Here is a 24572-nt window from a genome sequence, read left to right on the forward strand (position 1 = left end):
TTCCACAGCTTTATCAAAAATACCTGTACCAAGGGCAGAAAGTGTGGACAGGAAAAAAAATGCCACGTTAAGCACCGCCAGCTACTCTAGCATCATTCAAAACACCTGCGCGGTTTAAAGCGACAGCTCCCATCCATCATACACGGAAATGACATCCCACGGACATTTAATGTTTTGTATAAACAGTACATGTTCTAGTTTACTCGAAATAAAAGTAAACAAAGTAAATATCCACGTTCATATGAAGTTATCTGCAAAAGGTCTGCACTTAGACATACTCAATAATACCTTTAACACACAGTTAAGTACACTTTGTACAAAGTACAGAAAGTACAAATGGGGGATATATGATGTTTTCATTTGTGCAATCTGCATTTCTCTGACGAAAAGATGCTACAGGTTAAATCCCGTTACAATGAAAGCTACAAAATGAAAATACTACAGAAATACTTTTAGACTCTTGCTGATGGCTTGACGTAGGGTGTGATAAAAACCCTCGGGAGGAGTACCTAGGTACCATGAAAGCGCCACTCCTTCCTTAACTCCAAAATACCCTCCTGACCGCACCACGGGCGGCCGTAGACCTACACCTTAGCTGCTCCCTCCCAGCGGCCTACAAGTTCCTAGTGAATAGGGACTCCATCTTTTCTTTATTGTTGGTCTCCCCAGCAAACCCTGGTGCTCACTACACTTTGTGGCCTGCACAACTAAATAAACACTCCTGCGCTTGGAAGCTCAAGGAGCAACCAAGGGCGATGGGCAGACTTACATCTGTGATCCCAGTAGTGGGGGAACTGGCAACAGTGTCAGTCAGAATGTCCGATGGGGCTGAAATGTCCCCCAAATATTAAATCCTTGTGCTTTTTCTCCCCAAAGACAGTTAAGAACAAAAAAAGTTCTATAATCTGATATACTGTATATATATATATATATATATATGTACATGTATTTTTCTTTATTTTGATACTTTGTAGGAAAAGACAAACAAGGAATTTGGATATCCTACTGAAATTTGTTGTAACGGGATTTGACCTGCACAAAATTCTAGATGACTATGGTTATTCCTGTGCTGTTATTACTTGAACTGTATCTTCTTAGGGAGACACAGTTAGGGGGTTATTTAGCCAGCAGAAGTTCCCTTTCCCTTGTCTAATGGTGCTCTCAAAGCCAGCAAGTCACCTCATCCAAGTTACAAGTTGGCTTGCTTCCGAGGCCATTCCTTTTTAACATATCAGCGCTGTTAGGTAGAAATGAATTCTATTAATCATTTCCCCACCCCTGCCCACCCCATTCCACCCCCAAGGGAATGCATTACTTATCCCATCAGAGCACCACCAGGAAGGCAAGATGGACTTCTGCCACACCCAGCCCTCTGTTCTGTTTCCTCAGTACAGAATGTTCAGGTTCCCTCAGTCCTACAGGTAAGAAGGGCAAGACCAGGAAATCGCCAACCAAGCGGACTGAATATTCACGGAAAGGTGAGAGAAGCAGCCTCCTGCAGAGGTAAGCCAACAAGAGAGAGTGGCCAAGAGAGAGTCCAAGGACTGTTTTGTCCAGGACGAAAGAAGGTAAAATGTAACTTGGAATCTGTGGGATTTTATTTCAGAGGCACAAATTTATTTGAAGCAGATATTAACATATTGTACAAGTATTTAACATGACTCCAAATTCTTCACCAACTAATTTGTACATTAATAAAATTTAGCTTTCAATAAGTTATAAAATAAAGGTAAAAAATTTTAACATTTATTAGAAATTTGGACACTAGCTGGTTATTTAATATTAAATAATTATTAAAAATTTTAATGTGAACACTAATGTCATGTTTTTTTAAAATCAGCTTATATAGGTACAGACTGAAACAGTCATGGAAGAAATAGGACAATGTCTGGAATAACCCTAGAGAATGAATGAAGGTAAAGAGGAAAGAAAGCTGGTCAGAGAGAAAGATGGATACTGGGTACCTGGGGTTCATTATGCTCTTCTGGTCTACTTTTGTGTGCATCTGAAATTCTCCATAATAAAATGTTTTTAAAAATAAACGCTGAAACTTCAAGACCTAAGAAGTCAGAATGTATCCCACATGCTTAAGACAACGCCCAGCTCTGTGAATATACTAAAAACCAATGAATGGTACGCTTAAATCAATAAGTGAATCGTATGCTACGAAGATGTCATAAAAACAAAAAAGAAGACACCCAACGGTAATAAAAATATACTGCCGCTGGCTTCCTCCCATCTTCCTCATTCTTTTCTTCCGATTCTGGGCTTGGTTTTCAAGAGAATCTACAAGTATTCATTATAACCCATGTATTCATTAGCTGTGCTGTAACAAATAGGCTAAAGTGGTAACAATAATAAAGGGGGCGTGGCTGGTATTTTGTTTTAAAGTTATAGAAGAGTTCAAAAGAGGAAACAGATCTGTAATTGACCAAGCACTTGTAAATTTAAAACCTAAATTCCTAAAAGCCTGAACTCTATTAGCTAGGGCCAACGGTCCCCAACCTCTTTGGTACCAGGGACCGGTTTCGTGGAAGACGGTATTTCCACGGACGGGGGTGGGAGGGATGGTTCAGGGGTAATGTGAGCGACGGGGAGCGATGGCGGGGTGGCAGGGCCCACCTCCTGCTGTGCGGCCCGGTTCGGTTCCTGACAGTACTGGTCTGCGGCCCGGGGGTTGCGGACCCCTGAGCTTAGGCAGTAAGATGAGAGCGTAGAGGATTCTGACTTCTTACTTTACATATGCCTATACTTTAAAAAGTGTTTAAAAGTATATGTTACTTTTACAATAAATATATTTGGTACAAGGTTTCAAATGTTACTTTTCTGGCAAAATTTCATTTAGAGGCTTTTAGAGGTTTTTGTACTTTAAAAAAGACTCTGAAAAAAGTAAGTTACCTGATATTCCACAGTATAACAGGCTTATTTCTTTAAATGCGTTTAAGCCAAATAAACCCTCATCGCTTGGCCAGTTCTTAACAAAAGATTCTGCTAATGCTGAGGGAACTAGTTTTATGATTAAACTACTTTAATAAAACCACATTTGTGAGATGAAACAAAGCAGCATCTTCATTTTCCCTAGTCTGTGTATGTGTAGCTGTGTGGAGATAAAGGCTCTTTTAAAACAGGAGTAAGTTGGTTGCAGCCTTGATAAAGTGCTTTGGGATCTAGAAATGAGTGATTAAGAAAGAATAATCCAAATGTTAGCTAGACTCAACTTCTAGGGCATCTAAGATCTGGTCTAGGAAAATCATCCATCTCTCCACTAACCTGAGATTAACCTCCTGAGTTGAGTCCCGAGGGACTCCAGACTATCAGTGTTTATCCTGAGAGTAACAGGATGGGCTGCACTAGCCTGAATGTTCAGTAGCTGTGATGCTCGTCTGGCCCTGGAGTGACACGGGCTTCCTGACTATACTGCCTGTGGCTCTGAAGATTCTAAGATCCCCCCTGGTTATCTGACCACGTCGACTCTCTACGAGAGAAGAGGCTCTCAACGAGGGGGCCACACCTGTCACCATCCCTGTTAACCATCGATCGGACTGTGTGCCACCTCTCAGGTGAGCTGGGGCAGGAAAGGGTGAGAATCCTGACTCCCTAGAATGCACAGCAGTCATGTGGTTCTTCTCAAGTTTTCTTCTCAATATCACAGACCCTAACCTTCTGGCTTCCTCATCTCCATGAAAACATTCTGCATTTACTGCTTTCATGGCTTCTTACAAGCCTTTTCTGAAAATATTTTATAGAACACATTAAAATGTGAGATGACAATGCAATGATTTAAAGTATAGCTTATGTGACTACCTAGTGAACACATATGGATTACGAGAATTTAAAGAGACAAATGATTCCTAACGTTTTTCTAGAGTACGTTCGATCTGCCCAAGGACCAAATCTAAGACAATGTGACCCTGCTGAACTTCACAAAATCGGATGTCTTGATGAACATCAAGAGGAGACTAGAATGTCTAAAAGGCTCTAGGCAGACGTGAACTAGGAGAAAGACAGGTGAGTGGAAGTCCAGGTAAAGAAGGCGCCTTTCAGGACCTTCTCAAAATTGAGGTCTGATCCAGGGTAACCTGAGGCCCCAAGACTCCAAAGGCTTCTGAGTTCCTTTGGCATGAGCACCCCAAGGGTTGACTTGTAAGCAACACGTGTCCAGGAAGAGGGCCTTCGCTTCTCCAGCCTGTGTCCTTCCACATCAGATCAGCACTGCTGAGCTTCATAAAGGCACAGGGTGGGGGAGAAGGACACTAAATGATTAGGACAGAGAAGGAAGTTTCTAACTCTAACCAACATATCAATATGTACATGGCATTTCCTTAAGGCTGAAAGTGGTATGAAGGAAGAAGCAGCTAAATACTTCAAATGAACTTTCAAGTTGAGGCCCATAAATTTCTAAAATTACGAAATGTTTGTCATTTTCTACTGAGGAAACAGAAGAAAGGGTCTGATCTGCTTTGGACCAAAAAAAAAAAGAAAAACCAAAAAACAAAAAACCCAAAGTGATATATTCAACATTCTGAAATCTTAACTACTGTACCTCTTTAAGCAAGCACAGACTGTAGCTGGTGCTACTTAACATAAGCATTACAACTTTGTTTTTAAAAAACATTTCTTGAAACCAAGAACTAAAAGAAAGAAATTAAAGCTGTAGAGAATGCTCCAACTTCAGAGGACTCATACTATACCGTGAATCGTGTCTGTCACCTGGAAACCAGAGTGCTCCAGGCACGATCGCATGGACAAGCCTGCAGCAGAGAACACATGCACATACAGCTAAAGTGGTACATTACCCCCAACGCCCTTCACGCCACCCAACACAAAGACATTCCTTCCCAAGAGGGCGGGCTGCGGTCACACCAGCGTTCCAGGGACCAGAAATCTGTATTGGCTTCATGCTCTAAAGCCCAAACATTTAAGACCAGCAAGACAAAGACACTTTGCATACGTCAAAATTAGACACAGTAGTTTGTGGTTTATTTAGTTATCAAAAGAAGGCACCAAAGCAGGTACGGAAGGTGGTACCACTGTAGGTTGTAATTTGGCAACTATCTTTGGAGAGTATTAATGGAAGAAATACTAGGTTAGACCAAATGGGAACACGCAATGCTAGAAACATGTTTCACTTCTGAGAGGGAGGTTTTGACTGCCTTAGAAATAGGTATAATTACACCATGCTCAACACATACAAGGGGAGTTTTTAAAACCAGAGTAAATTAGGTCATGATGACCTAATACAATGAGAAAAAAAATCGAATGCACCGTGTTCAGTTAGCAGGGACATGTGCTCAGCCTCTCGGGACGGAGCGGGGCTCTGCGTGGGGAGCGGCAGCCATGCCGTCTCAGCTCCAGACGGAAGTGCTGCAAGCAGACAGCTTCTCAGTAGCCAGGAGTTTACTGCCAACTATCTGTAGGCTGCTCTGTAATTTATCGTGACTGAATTTTTAATTAAACTGGGGTTAAGAGAAAACAGGGAAGAAGACGTTTTGTTTTCTGGATTCAGAAAAGACCGTGTCCCAAACGGTACTCTTTTGAGTCACTGATACATATCTGCGTTGTGCCTTGATGCCTTTCATTTAATTATGGTTAGTACTTCAACAAACACTAATATTAGCCTTCTACTACTCAAAGAACAAAAACAAAATTTTCCCAGACAGCACTCGAGAGATCGCTGGTGTATTATAAACGTTCATGCCTGTGAGACCGTTCAAAACGGCGAGGCCAAATCTCCATTCATGCAGAGAAGGGACTGGCTCAACACAGTCACTGATCTGACAGAGGCAGGGACAAAGCCCCCTCTGAGACTTCCGCCAACTGGCACAGGTTACATTGAAAGAACAATACGTACTGACATTTGTGTCTTCCACAATTCATGATAAATAAGCAAACTGGTTATTTGTAATCAGCCAAACTTGCTTCTGGGAAAAGGCTGCTACTGGACGATGCAGAGCTCATGTTCCTTCCCAGTACCAGAAAGGAAAAAAATCAAGTTACATTGACAGCTAATTTTATTGTTTCAAGCTCTCTTCTAGCAATTATATCTCTTTCCACAATGGCAAAGGATAAACCAGTACTTCTCAAAACTTCTACCGAGCTATCCTACCTGCCTTAGTCACGGGTAATTTTATAGTTGAATTCGGTTTCCATCGTCTATGCAACTAATGAGAATAACCTCCTTGTCATTAAAGTTAAGGCTGGCCTATGTGAAATAGACACTGAATTCTACTGACATTCACTGTTTTAAGATCACACCAATATTTATTTTTATGTTTAATAGTCTCCTGCAAATAATATCGTGTGGTGTGGCAGTTTTTCGAAGCTGTGCGTGTCTTACCTTGTTTTATTCTCAAAAGGACCCATTTTCCCCCTTGTCCAACACAGGACTTTCCATACGCCCTAAAATTAACACAAATCCTAAACAAAACATCCAGGGTACAGCTGGGAAGTCTGCTTATGTCTCATCTTATACAGAAATGAATGGAGGGGGGTGGCAGAGATAGCTGTTTGTGGGACAGAACTGTGGGCCTTAAACCCAACCAGGAGGTTTTACCTTGGCCTTCTGCTACTTAACCCTTAGTGAACTGCACCAGATAGCAGTCATTTCAGGGCTGCTATGGAAATAAAGGAAGTCAGACATCTCGCAACACCAAGATGAAGAAAAACAAGAAAGTCGAGAAGCATCTCGTTATTTTAAACCAAGATACTTGTAAATGTAAATCAAAAAAATACTGCTACATAATATTTGATTCTCACAGAGGTAAAAAATTCCAAAGCTGGAATGAGGAGGAGAAAGGGAAAGAAGGGACATACTAAACTAAACCAGTCTATCATGTAATTAAGCAGAACAGCTAAACATTCTGAGAAAATACATATGTGCAGTCATCAATTAACATGTTTCAGGGAAGGAGCTCATTCTAATCCACCTTGAAGGATGGGACAACTGCATGTATATGGCCAATGTAGGAAATACCAAGTTGTATTTGTACAAACGCACATGCATGTATAGGGATGTGTGTGTGTGCTCTCCTCTAAGTAGAGGCAAAAATAAGGAAAGCATAACATTTGATTTGCATGATATTTCTGTCTTCAATCCATGCATTTATGAAAGTAATGTGACTTATTATTTGGGTTCCATAGTTGCTCAGCCACATCTCTTAATTAATGCAAATCCTGGCAAGTTACTATCAGTTTTGGCCATTTCTGGTGAAATCCCTGGCACCATACCGTGAGAGCTCAGCTTGTAAAGCGCACGGCACTGCCATCGGCCTCGAGTCTTACTAACTGCTTAGTCTCGGCCCCTTACTTTCCTTCTCACTTAAACTGAAGTTCCTGTTCGGAGTTCCTGAATTTCTTCCCCTCCTCATGTTGCCAAAGTATTCATTCAAATGGCCAGCAGTTTAAAATGGCCATTAATGTCCGAAACTCTAACTGACAGCGAGTGCCCCTGCCAAACCCCAAAGAACTTGGGAACCAAAAATACTTGAGGCTGTAGGTTTCATGGTTTTACTAAGTTCAAACTTCAACAAGAAAGTGTACTTGAGGGCTTCCCTGGTGGCGCAGTGGTTGAGAGTCCGCCTGCCGATGCAGGGGACACGGGTTCGTGCCCCGGTCCGGGAGGATCCCACATGCCGCGGAGCAGCTGGACCCGTGAGCCACGGCCGCTGAGTCTGCGCGTCCGGAGCCTGTGCTCCGCAACGGGAGAGGCCACAACAGTGAGAGGCCCGCGTACCGCAAAAAAAAAAAAAAAAAAAGTGTACTTGAACTAGGGACTCAATCAACTGAGTAATTATATTGAAAACATTGAGTCCCACCTATAAAGCAAAGGAACAGCTTTTTTCTAAGAAAAATGAGTTTGTCGCCAGAGTCAGTTGTGAGACTGTCAGACGTTTGCTCATTATCCATCGCATGAGCTACTTGCTTCCCTTTCTACCGATGTGCTTTCAAGCACAGCTTCTACTCTTCATCAGCAGATGCAGTTTCAGGAATGGAAACTAACAGCCTAGTAAAAATAGAATTGAGAAGCTAAATCTAGAGTGCTGACCCCTCCTCCCCCATTAACTGCATGTAAGACATACTCTGATCCATTCGTTTGGTAAAAGTTAATTCCACTTTAAGTGGCTTCAATTCTTCTCTATTTTTCTACTGAGTTACCTAATAAGTCTTTTTCCCCTTAAAAATAAATAGGGACATCGAATTCTGTTCAAGTTCTATTTCCAGACATTTCTATTGCACTTAAGTACTGTCAGGTAATAATTCTAAACTGCTAAAGTTTCAAAAAGGACAAAATATTAACTACTGATGGTGAATCTTTATTAGGGGAAAAGAAAACTGCAAGGTCACGGCCTGCGTTGCAGCCGGCTGTTACTAAGTTAGCTGTCCTTAACAGGGCACACGTGCCAGCCAACGCAGCAGCCACCAGCTCCATGTAACCACTGCAATTTAAATTAAGTAAAATTACGTAAAATTTGAAACTCCATTCCTTGGCTGCACTTGCCACTTTTCAGGCATATGAGGGCCGCAAGTGGCTGGTGACCGGCGTCCTGGACAGCATGCATCAGAGCATCCCCTCACCTCCACAGGTCTCTGCTGCTCTCAGGGCACAGGGCCTGCCCCCGGCCTAGGAGCGCACCGTGCACACTGAAAACGCTCCTATTTAAGTTGAAATAGACACAAAGGCTCCATAAATCAGACTTAAATAGTCTCATATCGCATGCAATTCCAGCAGCTAGTTATTAAAGTATTTTTAAAGGGTTGCTTAAATGAAAGCACACGAAACGAATGGGCAGAAATGGGACTTAATTGTTACAGAAAGTCCTCAGAGAAAAAAATGGCTGAAGGTTGATTTCACTAAAAGTCCCAAAAGGACATTAATTGGGTATAGTTCAAGAACTGCTCTGAAACTGCAACTTGATTAAATAAAAAACTGGACTGCATGGTAAGCACAGACCCTGTTCTGCTTGTACACTGTCAGTCAGGGGGCAGGGTCGGCCGTGAGTCAGCACGTGAACCTAATGCCAAAGTGGCCTCGGGTTTCCTCAGACACACTAGCTTGTTCCTAACCTCAGACCCTAACCACTCTCACAGCTGGACAGGGTTAAGGGAAAATTACCCAATGAAAAGGTTCAGTCACATCATGACAATGTTTTTAAATGAGTTAATATCCAGAGCGCCAATTTTAACTTTAATATTTCTAAACATATAATCAAATCATCAAGGATATGGACATGACCTGCTTTTTCAACTGAGCTGAAAGAGACTAGTCTTTTAAAAAAAAAAAACTGAGTCAGAAAACTATTCTCCATTTCATGAAGATCAAAATGGGCCCTTCCAAGGAAGATTTAAATGGGTATCAAAATTCTACCACAGAAACATACACATATTATATGTGTGGTCAGTAAAATGATAAATTCATGGTATAGCTTTTTTTTTAAATCCAGACATTTGGGATATCCTATAACTGGTTAAGACAATTCAACAAATAAGGTACTTTAACTGAAAGATTCAATTATTTAAGTAATATAAAAATTTAGAAAGATTACGAATCTAACAAATTCAAAGTTTTAAAGAAATCTCAAAGGGAGGTAGTTAATGAATCCGGCTTCACTGAGCTCATACTTTTCCACTGGGACTATCCTGTAAACCCTTTCTGATGATCTTTCCCCACATTCGAATTTTACAACCTAAGTCTGAGCTGAAAATTTCAGTGTGTGGAAAATCCAAGCATTATCCAAAACTATTAAAGATTTAACCAACATTGTACTTCCTCTGGATATAAAGCTGGATGTATCTGTACTAGTTTACTAACAAATAGTTAAGTAAAGACAGAATTTACTTAGAATAGAAACAAAAAACCAAGTTGTGCAGCCCAATTAAAGCAAAAGCAATATATTTAAATAGCTCTTACACCACCACTAACATATTTTAAGTCTCTTCCCAGGTAATCAGGGAAGAGGATGAGAACTGTGACCAGGCCCCTCCCATCCCCAAGCAGCCGAGGAACTCACCATCTTTAGAATTGCACCGTACAGCCGCAGGAGCACCTTCCGAGGCTCGTCACCAACGGTGGCCAGAGTGTCGGGTAAGGAGCACTGGAACAGCATGTTACTGAGGCCACCTCTGTCAGAAACAAGAGGACCGTAAGGATCTGTATTTTGAAAGCAAGCTAAATCGCGTGTGGGTGAGAAGTCAGGATCCATCCCACAAGAACTGTCCTCACCTAAGTCTTCATTTAATCTCTCAGGAGACTAGCAACATAAATGATTAACTCCGCAGTTCTCAGATCAATTCCACGAGTCACATTAAAAACAGGCAAATTCCGGATCTGTTCTTCTAGGACAGCAATGGGGGGAGTTTTTATAATTGCATGTGGCATCTGCCTCAGAGAGTGACAAGGAGCGAGGAGACCCTCTTCAGCCCTGGGAATGCGGGGGAATCCCAGATGCCTCCCTTCCAGCCCACATTCACGTATGAGCCAAAATTCCCATCATATACCCATCACTGCCAGGTTAAACTCTTGGGGCAATACTTAAACCATCTCCTACAGGACTTCCCACTTGAAGTGGAAAGATCCACCCCTTCTCAACCAGGTTTGCCTAACAGCCTTTTCAAAAAATTTGCAACATTAACAATTACTGGCGCTCTGAGAGCTCTAATAATTAACAATTACTGGAGCTCTCAGAGCTCTCAATACCCTAAACCTTCTACTGTGACTACCAAAGACAAGCAACAAGTTACAGGGGACATTTAAACAGGAAAGCATAGCCTTGGGGACAAATCACCTGCCTGGGTTGGAAATGATTAGGTGCAGAGGGTGGTTAGTTAATGCAGGGATTGGAGTTAAATGAACACAAAATACTGTACAATTAGGAATTCGAGACCAGAGGCACCTCATCTGTAGTAGACTTCAGAGTCCCCCAGTCCTATTCATAGACAGTCAGTGAACTGCAGGGAACTATTACATAAGCAAAGCACCACGCTGGAAGCTCGGGTAACACAACAATGAAACAGGCTCTGGTCCCTGCCCTTGAGCAACTTCCGCTCCAATGAAGAAGGCACACATAAAACTGTAAGACAGAATTCAAAATCATGGGACAATGTCTGAACCAGATGCTTCAGCAAACCCTGAGTCTACACCTGCCTGTCAGGTGCACCAATATCACACGGCAGTATAGGCGCAACTTGTGGAGAAAACGTTATCAGCAAGGTGGACCACAGCTTCCTAGAACGACATCCCCCAGTCACAGAAGCCAGCAGCCTCTTTCCCTGTTCTACCCACTGACAGTCTTAGTGAAGCTACGTTCCCCAAAGTGAGGCTAAATACGAACCTACACTGCATCATCACACGCCCAGTCAGACAGGGATCCCGAGCACACAGTGACAAGCACCGTCAAAAAAGGGTCCGAGAGACAGAGTTCATTTTGTGTGAGGAAGAAAGATAACAGGGAGAACGTTTTATCTGGAGGTTGTTAACGCTGCTGCATTAACGGTGCCACAAAAATGCTCAGAGTTCCACCCCTGCGGCAGACACGCCCACCCTCCTGGGTTAGAGAACCTGGGCTGTGCTCAGGCAGCAACGTGACTCTCGTCAGGACTCTACTTACCAGCTGCCTCTACAGCTGGCCGGGCCTGTGCGACCAAGTCCTGGCAGATAAAATGTCAAGGAAGTGTCCATGTGGCTTTTGGGGAATCAACATCAGACATGCTCATGCGCTTGCCCCCTCTTCCCCATCCATCCTGCTGTGTGGACCGAGGAGACAGTGGTGGGTCAGGGCTAAGCTACTGCCTCTGGGCTCCAAATTCCCACTCCAGTTCTGCTGTGATGCTGGGCTGGGACTCTGCCGACGACAAACCTCCTTTATCAGCTGCTCCCATTCATCAGGTTCTGGCGGCAGACGTGTCTGCCGGCCGCTCCTGCCCGCGTGCTGCGGCAGCAACCCGCCCGTTCCCATCCTCACTTCTTTGGGCGACCCCAGCACCAGCCTCAGGGTCCCCAGCAATAGCCAAGCAGTGCCCTCTCCTTGGAGGTCGGGATCCCAACTCTGTGGGCTCCTCCTCTCAACTTCCAGGTTCTGATCACCCCAACCTCTTCCCTTGTCCCCCAGCCCCAGGAGCCTGCTTCCTGCACACTTAGTATTCCTTATTTTAATCAATTCTGTTCCCTTTTTGCTTTTTTGGTTCTCCACCGCCTGTTCACCCAATTCCCTATATTAAATCCTCTATGGCTGCTGAAATACCTCGTAGTGTTTCCATTTTCTTGCTAGGATCCTAACTAGCACATGTGGCCAGAGCTTCAGCAGCTTCTTAGATCACGAGATTAACGGCCACATCCTAGCAATAGCAGAGCAGAGCAGTTAGCTGAAAGGAGTCTGCATCTCCACCAAGCCGTGAAGCCGCCACACCTGCTCAGCCTGGCTTCTCCTGGACCTCTTTAATGCACAACGGAAATCAATTTCTATGTTATTTAACCACTGTGACTCTGGGGTCCTCTGTTATAAGCAGCTAAACCTAGTAGTAACTGATAGTGTCACCACATCCACTTACTCCTGTTCTTCCAGTCTGGAAACTCCTCACTCTTCTCTGCCATCTAAAAACTACCTACTGGGCTTCCCTGGTGGCACAGTGGTTAAGAATCCGCCTGCCAATGCAGGTGACACGGGTTCGAGCCCTGGTCCAGGAAGATCTCACATGCCGCGGAGCAACTAAGGCTGTGCACCACAACTACTGAGCCTGCGCTCTAGAGCCCATGTGCCACAACTACTGAAGCCATGTGCGCCTAGAGCCCATGTTCCGCAATGAGAAGCCCACGCACCGCAACGAAGAGTAGCCCCCGCTCGTCGCAACTAGAGAAAGCCCGCGCGCAGCAACAAAGACCCGACACAGCCAAAAATAAATGAATAAAATAAGTTTATAAAAAAATAAAAACTACCTACTGTTTAAAACCAAGTTCCAAGGGCTTCCCTGGTGGCACAGTGGTTGAGAGTCCACCTGCCGATGCAGGGGACACGGGTTCGTGCCCCGGTCCGGGAAGATCCCACATGCCGCGGAACGGCTAGGTCCGTGAGCCATGGCCGCTGAGCCTGCGCGTCAGGAGCCTGTGCTCCGCAACGGGAGAGGCCACAACAGTGAGAGGCCCGCGTACCGCAAAAACACAAAACAAACAAAAAAGAACCAACCAAGTTCCAAGTCCAACCTCCTCAACAATCTTTTGCTGTCTTCCCTGCTAGCTCCTGAAGACAGGGGTCACGTCTAACTTCAATTCTCAAGGCCCAGTGGCCCCAGATGGTGGATGCTCAATAGAGATTTTCTGAAAATGACAATGACCCACAGCACTCTTCCAGAGCCTCCCTTCTCCAAATTCCTCCCTGTTACATTTGGTAACTGACCATCTTATATCGTTCTCTAATAGGCTGGCGGTCAGCCTTGGCTCTCTAATTTAGACTGTAAGCTCCCCAAGGGACAGTCCCCTCTTCCTGGGGGAGGGCATCATGTAAAAGAAAAGCCACAGGCTTCAGAGCCAGGGAGCCGATTCAAACCCTAGTTCTGCACTTACTAGCTGTGTAATCTTGGGCACGCTGCTAAACCTCTGTGACCCTCAAAACTGCACTCCTCTGTAAAGGAGCAGCACTTAAATCTAGTCACTGTAAGACCTCAAGGTCACGGAGCCCTGGGGCCGCAACTTCCTGAGCATGCAACAAGGGTGGGGTCATTCCATCCTCCCGACAACCTACAGGGCAGTGCCAGTACTGCCTCCATCACACAGAGGAGGAAACAAAGCAAGAAAGTGGCAGAGCCACAATGGAAGACGGCATCTGGCTCCAGAATCCTTGCTTTTAACCCTCATGCTGAGAGACGGGACACAAGCAGGAGGGCACCACATGCCATGCCAGACACACGGTGGTGCTGCGGGCACCGCCATCCATCACAGGAGCCCGACGTCAGGACGGGTCTGTACTAACTTGCCTAAGACAAATGTCTCTGTTCCTGTGGCTGCTGTCACTCACGACCACAAACTTCGTGGCTTTAAACAACACACAAGGCTTCCCTGGTGGCGCAGTGGTTAAGAGTCCGCCTGCCAATGTGGGGGACGCGGGTTCGAGCCCTGGTCCGGGAAGATCCCACATGCCGCAGAGCAACTAGGCCCATGCGCCACAACTACTGAGCCTGAGCTCTAGAGCCCACGAGCCACAACTACTGAGCCTGCGTGCCACAACTACTGAAGTTCGTGCGCCTAAAGCCCGTGCTCTGCAACAAGAGAAGCCATGGCAACGAGAAGCCCGCGCACCGCAAGGAAGAGCAGCCCCCGCTCGCCACAACTAGAGAAAGCCCGTGAGCAGCAATGAAGACCCAACACAGCCAAAAATAAATAAATAGATAAATTTTAAAAAAGCAAACAAACACACACATTTATTATCTTACAGTTCTGGAGATCAGATGCCTCTGTACAGGTCTCACAGGGCTAAACTCAAGCTGTCAGCAGGGCTAGACTTCAAAAGGACATACCTCATTCCAGGAAACACACAAAATAACTAAAACAGATTCGGAGTGAGCTAATGAATTCAAAGAGGGGTTACCGGCAGTGATGAGGAATTACGGTTTAACGGGCACAGAGGTTCAGTTTAGCAAGATGAAAACATTCTTGCGATCAACAGTGGAGATGGTTGAACAACGTGACCGACTTAATGCCACTAAACTATACACTTAAATATGGTTAAAATGGTAAATTTTATGCCATGCATATTTTACCACAATTTTTTTTTTTAATTTATTTATTTATTTGTGGCTGTGTTGGGTCTTCGTTGCTGTGCGTGGGCTTTCTCTAGTTGTGTCGAGTGGGGGCCACTCTTCGTCGTGGTGCGTGGGCCTCTCATTGCAGTGGCTTCTGTGGAGCATGGGCTCTAGGCATGTGGGCTTCAGCAGTTGTGGCTCGCAGGCTCTAGAGCACAGGCTCAGTAGTTGCGGCGCATGGGCTTAGTTGCTCCATGGCATGTGGGATCTTCCCAGACCAGGGCTCGAACCCGTGTCCCCTGCGTTGGCAGGCGGATTCTTAACCACTGCGCTACCAGGGAAGTCCTTACCACAATTTTTAAAAAAGGAATGACGTCCTGACACATGCTACAACATGGATGAACCTTAAAAACATGCTCAGTGAAAGAAGCCAGAACAAAAGACCAGATATTAAATGATTCCATTCATATGAAATGTCCGGAACGAGGAAATCTGCAGAGTGGGTGCCTAGGGTCAGGGCAGAAGGGGGCTAAAGGGGACAGGGTTTCCTCTCGAGGTATGAAATTGTTCTATTGACTGTGGTGATGGCTGCACACACCTGTGGATATATTAAAAACCCTATGCTGGAACTTACCTGGCAATCCACTGGTTAAGACTCTGAGCTTCCAATGCAGGGGATGCGGGTTCAATCCCTGGTGGGGGACCTAAGATCCCACATGCTGCATGGCCAAAAAAAAAAAAAAAACCCATATACTAAAAACCACTGAATCCTACAATTTAAGCAGGTGAACTATGTGATATGTGAACTATATCTCAATGGTTTAGAAAGGAAGAAAAAAATCTCATTTTTCTTCACCAGTGAAACTTGTATGTGCTTCTACAGAAACAACGTTTCACAGATGTAAATAAAAGTCATTTTAAATAATATTTTTCAACAGCTTATTTAAAGAAAAGCAATCATGGCATCTGGGAACCTCTGCCAGGAATAAGGACCTACTTTCCCAGGAGGCAAGCTAGCTGTCCACCCCAGCTCAGGAAGACACGGGAAGCAGGCAGGCGCAGAGACAGAAGGGCAGCCTTCTCCTTTCCCCTCCACTCAGGCCCACGCCCCAAGTGCATGGCTTGTCACGAGGGCCTGCCACAGCCAGGCACAGCCAGCACGGGCTTCTGGCTACCAAGCAACAGGACAGGCATGACATCAGTTAAAAGCCCTACTTTTCCTTCCTGTCACATACTCTCGAAAGCTCGGTCCACGGCAAGAGCAAACAGATAAACTACTGTTCTGAGCTGTGTAACTCGATTCAGTTTATCCCGAGTCCCAAAGAAGGAAAGCAGGTCGGCTTGGCCACCAACAAGCCCACAACCTGGAAATCCTTCATCTCTTGTATTATCTGTAGCCGCTCACCCAATAGGCCTTAGTGGAAAGAAGTAAAACATGGATGATTTTTAAGCGACAATCAAAATAAATGAAACAATGTCATTGTCACAGATGACCCAAACTGTCAGAAAACACCTAGAAAAATGTCAGACACTAATGAGCTAAATAATATGACTAGGAAGAAGATACGATGGGAAGATACGCCACAGAATGACAGCAGAAATACAACAGCCAATTTACCATGGGATTTGTCAAGAATATCCTTCCAAGTAAAACCCCAGGAACGCTCAAGGATTCCAAAGAAGTCTGAAAGTTCAACCTTTTTACCATGTGGCAGAAGATCTTTATAATAAACATACATGTCATAATTAAATTTAGGAGACACAGAGATACTCACATAAGCAAAATATCAAATAAGATGAGAATAACGTTATTTATTTCATATTCAACATATGTAAGCAAGCCATGGCAGGTAGGACACTGAAAAGAGAAGTCATTGCTGGCGGGAATTTTAACCAGTGCCCTAGGGATCCAGCTGAGTGTGCGTCCCTAATCCTCACCCACAGGTCCCTCAAACAGTACCAAGGGAATAACGAGCAGAATACAGAGCTGCTTTTACAGACTGCTGATGAGATGCGAAAATCATAATTTCAATTTCTGTTGATATACAGATTATCAAGAATTGACTTACAATTGAGAATAATTTGACTCATCAAATGACAACACACATAGAACATAAAGGATATTTGAAAAGAAACCATGCAAAAACAAAGAACCAACTGCAAACTGAAGAACCAAAAGGCTAACTGGTTTATATGCTGAAGAAAATGGATTTGTGAAAACAGAGCCACAAAGCAGTTCTTGGTAGTGCTGTGCTGCTCTTGGCACATTCAAGATCACCTACACACCACAAGTGACGAAGAACCTGGGTGACCTGGCGTATTTTTTCAAACTCAATTAAGTTTATCAGTTGTTGAAGAACTAAAGTAGGCTGCCTTAACATGTATTAAATTGTTTGACTTTCAGATTTTAAAAGCCAGGTTCCAAAAAGTTGTGTGTACATGAATCTGAAAGACTCCCCCAAAAATAAAAAAGACAAGTACTTTCCCAAATTCTATTATTCAAATATAACCACTTTGAACACTGTAGTATATATTTTTTCTTGTCATTTTCCTAAGCTCCTTTTCCCAATTTCTTTCTTTTTATTAAAATTGGGATCATGGGGCTTCCCTGGTGGCACAATGGTTGAGAGTCCACCTGCCGATGCAGGGGACACGGGTTCGTGCCCCGGTCCGGGAAGATCCCACATGCCGCGGAGCGGCTGGGCCCATAAGCCATGGCCGCTGAGCCTGCGCGTCCGGAGCCTGTGCTCCGCGGCGGGAGAGGCCACAACAGTGAGAGGCCCGTGTACCGCAAAAAAAAAAAAAAAAAAAAAAAAAAAAAAAGGGATCATGGTGAATATACTGCTCTACAAAGTTCATTTTCCACTTATATTATGAGCATTTTCCCTCAATTCAGCATTAAAAACATCATTTTTAATTGTGCATGGAATTTCACCTTAAAGATACAGCATGGTTTAACCAACTGCCTAATGCTAAAGACAGAGTTTTCCCATTATTTTTTACTTCTACACACAACTCTACAAATGTATACCTATATGTCGATCTTTATGCACAACATTGCATAAATCTTGAGGAGATCCTTTAAAGCTGGGTTTTCTGGACCAAAGGGCACTACCATTTTAAAATTTCTTGATGCCTACTGCCAAAGTGTCCTAAAACAGAGCCACACCGGTTCACTCCTCACCTGTCAGTGGTGTCAGAACTCCTGTCTCATATCTCGTTTGACCTGTTTTTTAATCAATTAAAACTTGATATTATCAAAAATATATTTTTTTAAAACATTAAACTGCTAGTGAAGATAATGAAATTTTTTAATGCTTCAAGATACACATAAAGTTAACAAATGGCATGAAATATTTTAAAGTTAAAAAATTATTGCAAAGGGAATATTTGTAAGTACATCAATAAGGGAAAAATAGTTAAGGAAAATGAACTATGAAACATACTGAAAGTTAGCAACTTTATTTAAATGGATTTCTTGATGTACACCTTAGTGATTCTATGCTAAGTAACTTCCCCCCAAACTGATAAATGTCAATTCTTTACCCACCTCAAATGAAGCGATACAATTAACTGCACTAATCATTAAGAGGAGAAAAGAAAACTGGAAGATGTAAAACAGCAGATAATCTAAAATTTTAGTTGATCCAGAAACGGGCCAAAGAAACTGTCACAGTTGGCATCATATTGATTGTGATTTTATTTATTTATTTATATTTTTAAAAAAGAGATTTCCCTTTTTATTTTTTAATTAATTAATCAATTTATGGCTGTGTTGGGTCTTCGTTGCTGTGCGCAGGCTTCTCACTGCAGTGGCCTCTCCTGTTGCGGAGCACAGGCTCTAGGCACGCGGGCTTCAGGAGCTGTGGCTCGAAGGTTCTAGAGCTCAGGCTCAGTAGTTGTGGTGCACGGGCTTAGTTGCTCCGTGGCATGTGGGATCCTCCCGGACCGGGGCTCGAACCCGTGTCCCCTGCATTGGCAGGTGGATTCCCAACCACTGCGCCACCAGGGAAGCCCGATTGCAATTAATTTTAAAAGAACCCTGAAAAATTCCACAAAGTCATTTCAAAACAAAAACCACTCCACGAAACTAAGGTCTGGCATTTGATGCTACTTCCTCTCAAAGTTCCTCGCAGCAGGAAATATCATCACGCCTTCCTGGTGTGAAAGGTCTTCTTAAAATAGAAGCCTAGATGACAACTGGTTACCTGCGGTCAAACATGAACCAAAGGCTCCATGACTCACAGGATTATTAACCCCCCATAAGTGAACCACCCTACTACAAGTACACCTGTCACAAAAAATGCTCTAATGTTTCAGCACTTAGACCAAATACACAGGTTATAAAAGACTTCAAAATTCTGTTCTAAAGATCAGAATCTTATTTCAGAATGAAACAGAATTTTAACACCAATGCAAAATGGTGGTTACCTCTGGGCAAAAGAAGGGAACCCGAAGCCAAATGTTCAGATTTGATAAAGCTATTTTATTATTTTCAAAATTTTATTCTTTACTACTTTATAAATGTTTGTAATTTTTAATAAAGAGAGGTTGTTTCACATAAAACTTTATGGCATCTAATACACAATCACCAGCATATACTATAATGAACTCTTCTCAAAAATCAGTTGGTAATTTAGTATATGTATAAAACCAAGATCACTGGAAGCAAGGGGAAAAAAGGCGCTGGTAAGGGCTTCCCTGGTGGCGCAGTGGTTGAGAGTCCGCCTGCCGATGCAGGGGACACGGGTTCGTGCCCTGGTCTGGGAAGATCCCATGTGCCGCGGAGCGGCTGGGCCCGTAAGCCATGGCCGCTGAGCCTGCGCTCCGCAACGGGAGGGGCCACAATAGTGCAAGGCCCGTGTACCGCAAAAAAAAAAAAAAAAAGGCGCTGGTAAGAAGATCACAATGGGTCAAAGCAACAATAATCTTGTCCAATTTCCTCTCAAACTCAATAGGGATATTTGTTGGGGTCTGTGGAGATCCTCTGACAGAGGGCTCAAAAGATCAGTGACATCTTCAAAAAGTTAAATGTTGAGTTACAAAATGACCCAGCAATTTCACTCCTAGACAGATACCCAAGAGAAATGAAAACATATGTCCTCACAAACACTGAACACAAATGTTTATAATAGCCAAAAAAGGGGAAGAATCCAAATGTCCATCAATTAATGAATGAATAAACTGCAGTATATCAAGCAATGAAATATTATTCAGCCATAAAAAGGAATGAAGTACCAATACATGCTACACACAGATAAACCTAGAAAACATGATGCTAAGTGAGAGAAACTGGTCACAAAAGGCCATGCATGTTGTATGAGTCCATCTATATGAAATGTCCAGAAGAGACAGATCCATAAAAAGTAAGTAGATCAAAAAAAAAAAAAAAAAAAAGTAAGTAGATCAGTGGTTGCCAGGAGCTAGGGAGAGCGGAGAACAGGAAGAGAACACTAATGGTACAGGGCTTCATTCTGAGGTGATGAAAGTGTTCTGAAAAAACAGCAGTGATCGCCGTATAACTCTGTAAAAATACTAAAAAACACTGAACTGTACCATTTAAAAGGGTGAATTCTATATTACATGAATTACATCTCAATAATGCTGTTTTTTTCCTTTCTAAACCAGTGATAACTTGCCTTAGTTTATTAAATCGACCATTCATTGATTTATTTGAACCTATGAATGACCGTCCTCTTAATATTAAGCTCTGTGTGTATGATCCACGGCAATCACCATTTGATTAAAATGTGCTCCCAAGTAGTGAACACTTCCAATGAAACTGCTAGACCCTAGGAGAAATCAAGCCCTCAAAAAGATGCCTCTGATTTTAGGATCTGGAAAAAGAAGCAGCATTACTAAGGACTTTGGAATGAGAGAAGTTACCGAGTTTCAGGAAACCTCTGTGGTTACACTGGGTTTCCAGCTTCCCACACCTACCTATAACTCTATTTGGAGGTGGCACCTGTCCCCCACCAGCACAACCAAAGGTGCTTCCCTCTGGTCCTGGCCATACACTTCTTTTTCTCCTCCCCACATATCCTTCTGTGGCCTACTCCCGCAGCCCCCCAGTTTGAGGCCTGTCAGGGAGGGCTCACACACACACACAGCCCACCGCCTTCTCCTCCACTCTCCCACTACCTGGTTTCCACAGCCCAGGCACCTTCCACCATCCAGGCCATTGTCAAAACCATCAAGAGAAAAGATTCCAGAATAAAGCCTGGGGAGGGAAGGTTTGCCAACGCTGGCCTCTCGTGCCCTTTGCCCTCCTCCTGCCGACTGGCTCACTTCAGTGCTGTTCATAATCTCTGGACTTTTCAAAGTTTTAAAATTATGCTTCAGTAGTTGTGAACATCTCTGAACCAGGTGGCTTCCACAGTACTCTTTAGTGCAGCATCCTGAATTCCACCCCTGCGCTGGCAGGCCAAACGCAACGCAGGAAAACTAAGAGAGGAAGACTCGGAAGAGATGAAATTTCCAGTAGCCTATGTGCAGGGGAGAGCAGTAAAAGGCCACAACCGTAACTTCAGGCATTAATTATCTGCCATCGTATGTACACCCCCTACAGAATCCTACTCACCCTTATTCACAGTCCAAAACGGACAAAGGGTGACTCACAAACCAGGTCTGTTCGCAGTTCTCATCAGTAAAACAGGGTCCCTGAAAAGGTCAGACACCTGTGGGGACCCCTGCCTTCTCCACATGACTCGTCTATATGAATGTCACTTGGCCCTGGACTGTGACAGGATGCCTGCCTGCAGAGGTTTCTAACCCATGGGAGCACTGACTGGACCTCAGGGGAGATATGCCACTTGACTTTATTACTTACCTAAAATACAGGACTCGTCAACACGCTCAAGGTCATTTGAAGTCCTTGCCAGACATCATACTCTCAGGATACTTTTGCACATACCTTGCAAGCAATAGGTACTATTGTAGAGAACTGCTTATCATAAAAAATCTGGGCAAAAATAGAGACAGGTGTATGTTATCTCTGCCTAAACTGAAGTGCACACCTGAGTGACTAGCTGAAATAACCATCATACTGTGTTAGAACTAGACAGGAGTCACCACTTATTAACACTTTAACTCCTGGCAAGCTACTCAGCCTCTCTGAGCCCCTGGGGTTAAGAATTCCTCTCCCTTGGGGCTTCCCTGGTGGTGCAGTGGTTGAGAATCTGCCTGCCAATGCAGGGGACACGGGTTCAAGCCCTGGTCTGGGAAGATCCCACATGCCGCGGAGCAACTAGGCCCGTGAGCCACAACTACTGAGCCTGCGCATCTGGAGCCTGTGCCATGCGACAAGAGAGGCCACGACAGTGAAAGGCCCACGCACCACGATGAAGAGTGGCCCCCGCTCGCCGCCAACTAGAGAAAACCCTCGCACAGAAACGAAGACCCAACACAGCCAAAAATAAATAAATAAATAAAAATAAATTAAAGTAACTTTCATCTTAAAAAAAAAAAAAAATTCCTCTCCCTGAGGCTCACTGCCCGGATTAACGTAGTACCTGGCAAGAGTGAGCACTTAATGAATGGAATCTTTTATTACCATGATTAACTTAACAAAGCAGAAGTTTTGGCATTCAAACTGTCCTGAAAAGATCAAAATGTTATTTCAATTAAAATATAACACTATATGGCTATTCAAAAGAATAAGGTAGCTCAATAAATACCAATACAAAACAGTCTCCAAGACACAGTGCTGCTTTTAGTGCAAAAAAAGTGATCTACTGTTAAGTATTAAAGAGGGAGGGGAAGCTACACATTCTCAGCCCCTCGCACAGGGCCTAGCACATTGCAGCTCTCAGTGTTTGCTGAAGAAACGAATACACCCACATATACTAATGTATGCATGACATCTCTCTGGAAGTGCTTGCTTCTAGGGAGAGGCGCCGGGGTCAGAGGTGGGAGAAAGACACCCTTTCGTAATGTTTGAATCTTAAAGCCAGTACACTGATTATCTACTCAAAGATTTTTTTTCTTTAACAAAATGAGCGAAAATAACCCTTGTTTTTTTCCAACTGTCCTCTGTAATCCCTTCACAAATAAAAGGAATGAATGCTCAAGGAGGGAGCTATCCCACTCAACTGATTTCCTGGTTAATCATCAGGTCGGTATGAAGTACCATCCTAACCACAAGATAATTAGAGGCTAACAAATAAAACACTCTTGCGGAAAATCTAAAACCTCTTTGTACCTCCCTCCATTCCTGCCTTAAATATAGGGTGGCAAATGTGATGTACCTGTTCATGTTTCGAGCCCCTCACTGGCCTGGGGCCCTTATTCTGAACATGAAATATCACTACAGAGTGCTAGGGAGGTTAAGACACACACAGAGGAACTCAGATGTGAATGGCTTCCAAGGCAGGCCAGGGAACGTTCTTAATGCTTAGAGTAATATTGCTTTTTCTTATTTTCACACTTTCTCTTTAAAAAAATTAAGGAAAATGTTTAGTAACTTGGGCTCCAGTTAACCGAAACTTTCCTGCTAATTTCTTTACTCTAGTCACATAACAGATAATACCCTGTGTACGTTTCAGGATTTTTAGGCCCAGGCCTCATTTTCAGCCCTGAACTGCCTGACTGAGCCCTTTAAGAAGCCAAAATGTTTTTCACTGATATCAATCTATAATAGTAATGATCAATTTGTTTCTTGGTGACTTTTCCAACCTTCAACTTTAGAGGCAGTTCTAGGTTTAGGCAAGTTGATTCTCTCCTCCCCCAACTCATCTTTTTCTACGTTAGCCCCACTGTTCCAGAACCTGAAGCGTAATCCTTTCCAACAGAAGTCGACTGTGTTAGACAGTGAAGCATCTTGGGGAAATTTACATGTTACCTAAACACAGGACAAACCCCAAAACCCTGGTAAGGCAGAAAATCAATCAAGATCCTCTTAACTTGCTAACAGGTCACTACAATTCAAACAGGTTACTCTCACATTTGGGATAAAGTACAGTTAATTTCCAGACTTAACGGCAGTGGAGATTTTCAAAGAGGGAGAAGAAAATGAACATTTCCCCACCACGAGGCAAATGAGGAAACACTCCTGACTTAAAGGTCTATCAGCCCTGACTTAAAGGTCTATCAGCTCACCATTTATGGCACAGCTGTACTTTACCCAGGAGGTCAGAGGTGGCAAGAGGGCTCCCTACTCAAATACAGAGAGGACTCAACCGTAACGCAGGGAAGCAAAGGAAGGTGGCTGGGCCACAGCAACTGTAAAAACTATCCTTCCAGCTCCCCACCTTCTAAGGCTCAGTCCTCAGGGTGGGACCACGGCATGGCCCTTCCCTCATCACTCCCTCTCCAGCCACGAAGCCGCAGGGCAAGATGGCATTTTGGTTCCTGGCCGCTTCACAAATCCTCCCAGACTGTTCATCCACCTTGTGAAAAACACCAAATGCTACTGGCAGGTGTTGGCTATAAAAACTATCATTCAAGTTTGCTTGCTCTGAAAAGTTCTCATAGATTGAAAATATACTCCATGTGTAGAAAGGTGGTCAAATCCAAGTCAACGATAAGGCCGAACAGTCCAGTAGATGTGGTCCATTCGTGCTGTGCTGTGTGTCACTTTAACACGGCAGCAGGAAGCTGGTCTACACGGGGCAGGTCCTGGGCACTTGGGAATGTCACACCCTGTGCTTCAAGTACTCAGTGTGTGACAGGAAGTAGTTGGTAATTTTAACTACAAGTGATAAAGTGAATGCAGGGGGGAGAGCCTCTGCACTATTGTGTGCACTCTCTTTGCCCCACAGAAACAATTTTTTAAGTTTTGGAGTAAAATCACTTCACTAGATAGTGGTCTACTGTATAACATAGTTTTTATTTTAGCAACATGTATT

At 43.7% G+C, this 24572-nt stretch overlaps 1 protein-coding gene across 4 annotated transcripts in view; it reads right to left on the reverse strand.

Moving 5' to 3' along the window:
* Window positions 1-24572, reverse strand: part of CHKA (choline kinase alpha) — a 61368-nt gene that overhangs the window by 27037 nt on the left and 9759 nt on the right. For all 4 annotated transcript variants that reach the window (XM_032640212.1, XM_032640211.1, XM_032640210.1 and 1 more), the window contains exon 2: window positions 10008-10119. In XM_032640212.1, the coding sequence (XP_032496103.1) occupies window positions 10008-10119 (112 nt within the window). The remainder of the gene's footprint in view (window positions 1-10007; window positions 10120-24572) is intronic.

This window comes from Phocoena sinus, chromosome 8 (genome assembly GCF_008692025.1).
Source record: "Phocoena sinus isolate mPhoSin1 chromosome 8, mPhoSin1.pri, whole genome shotgun sequence".
Lineage (NCBI taxonomy): Eukaryota > Metazoa > Chordata > Mammalia > Artiodactyla > Phocoenidae > Phocoena > Phocoena sinus.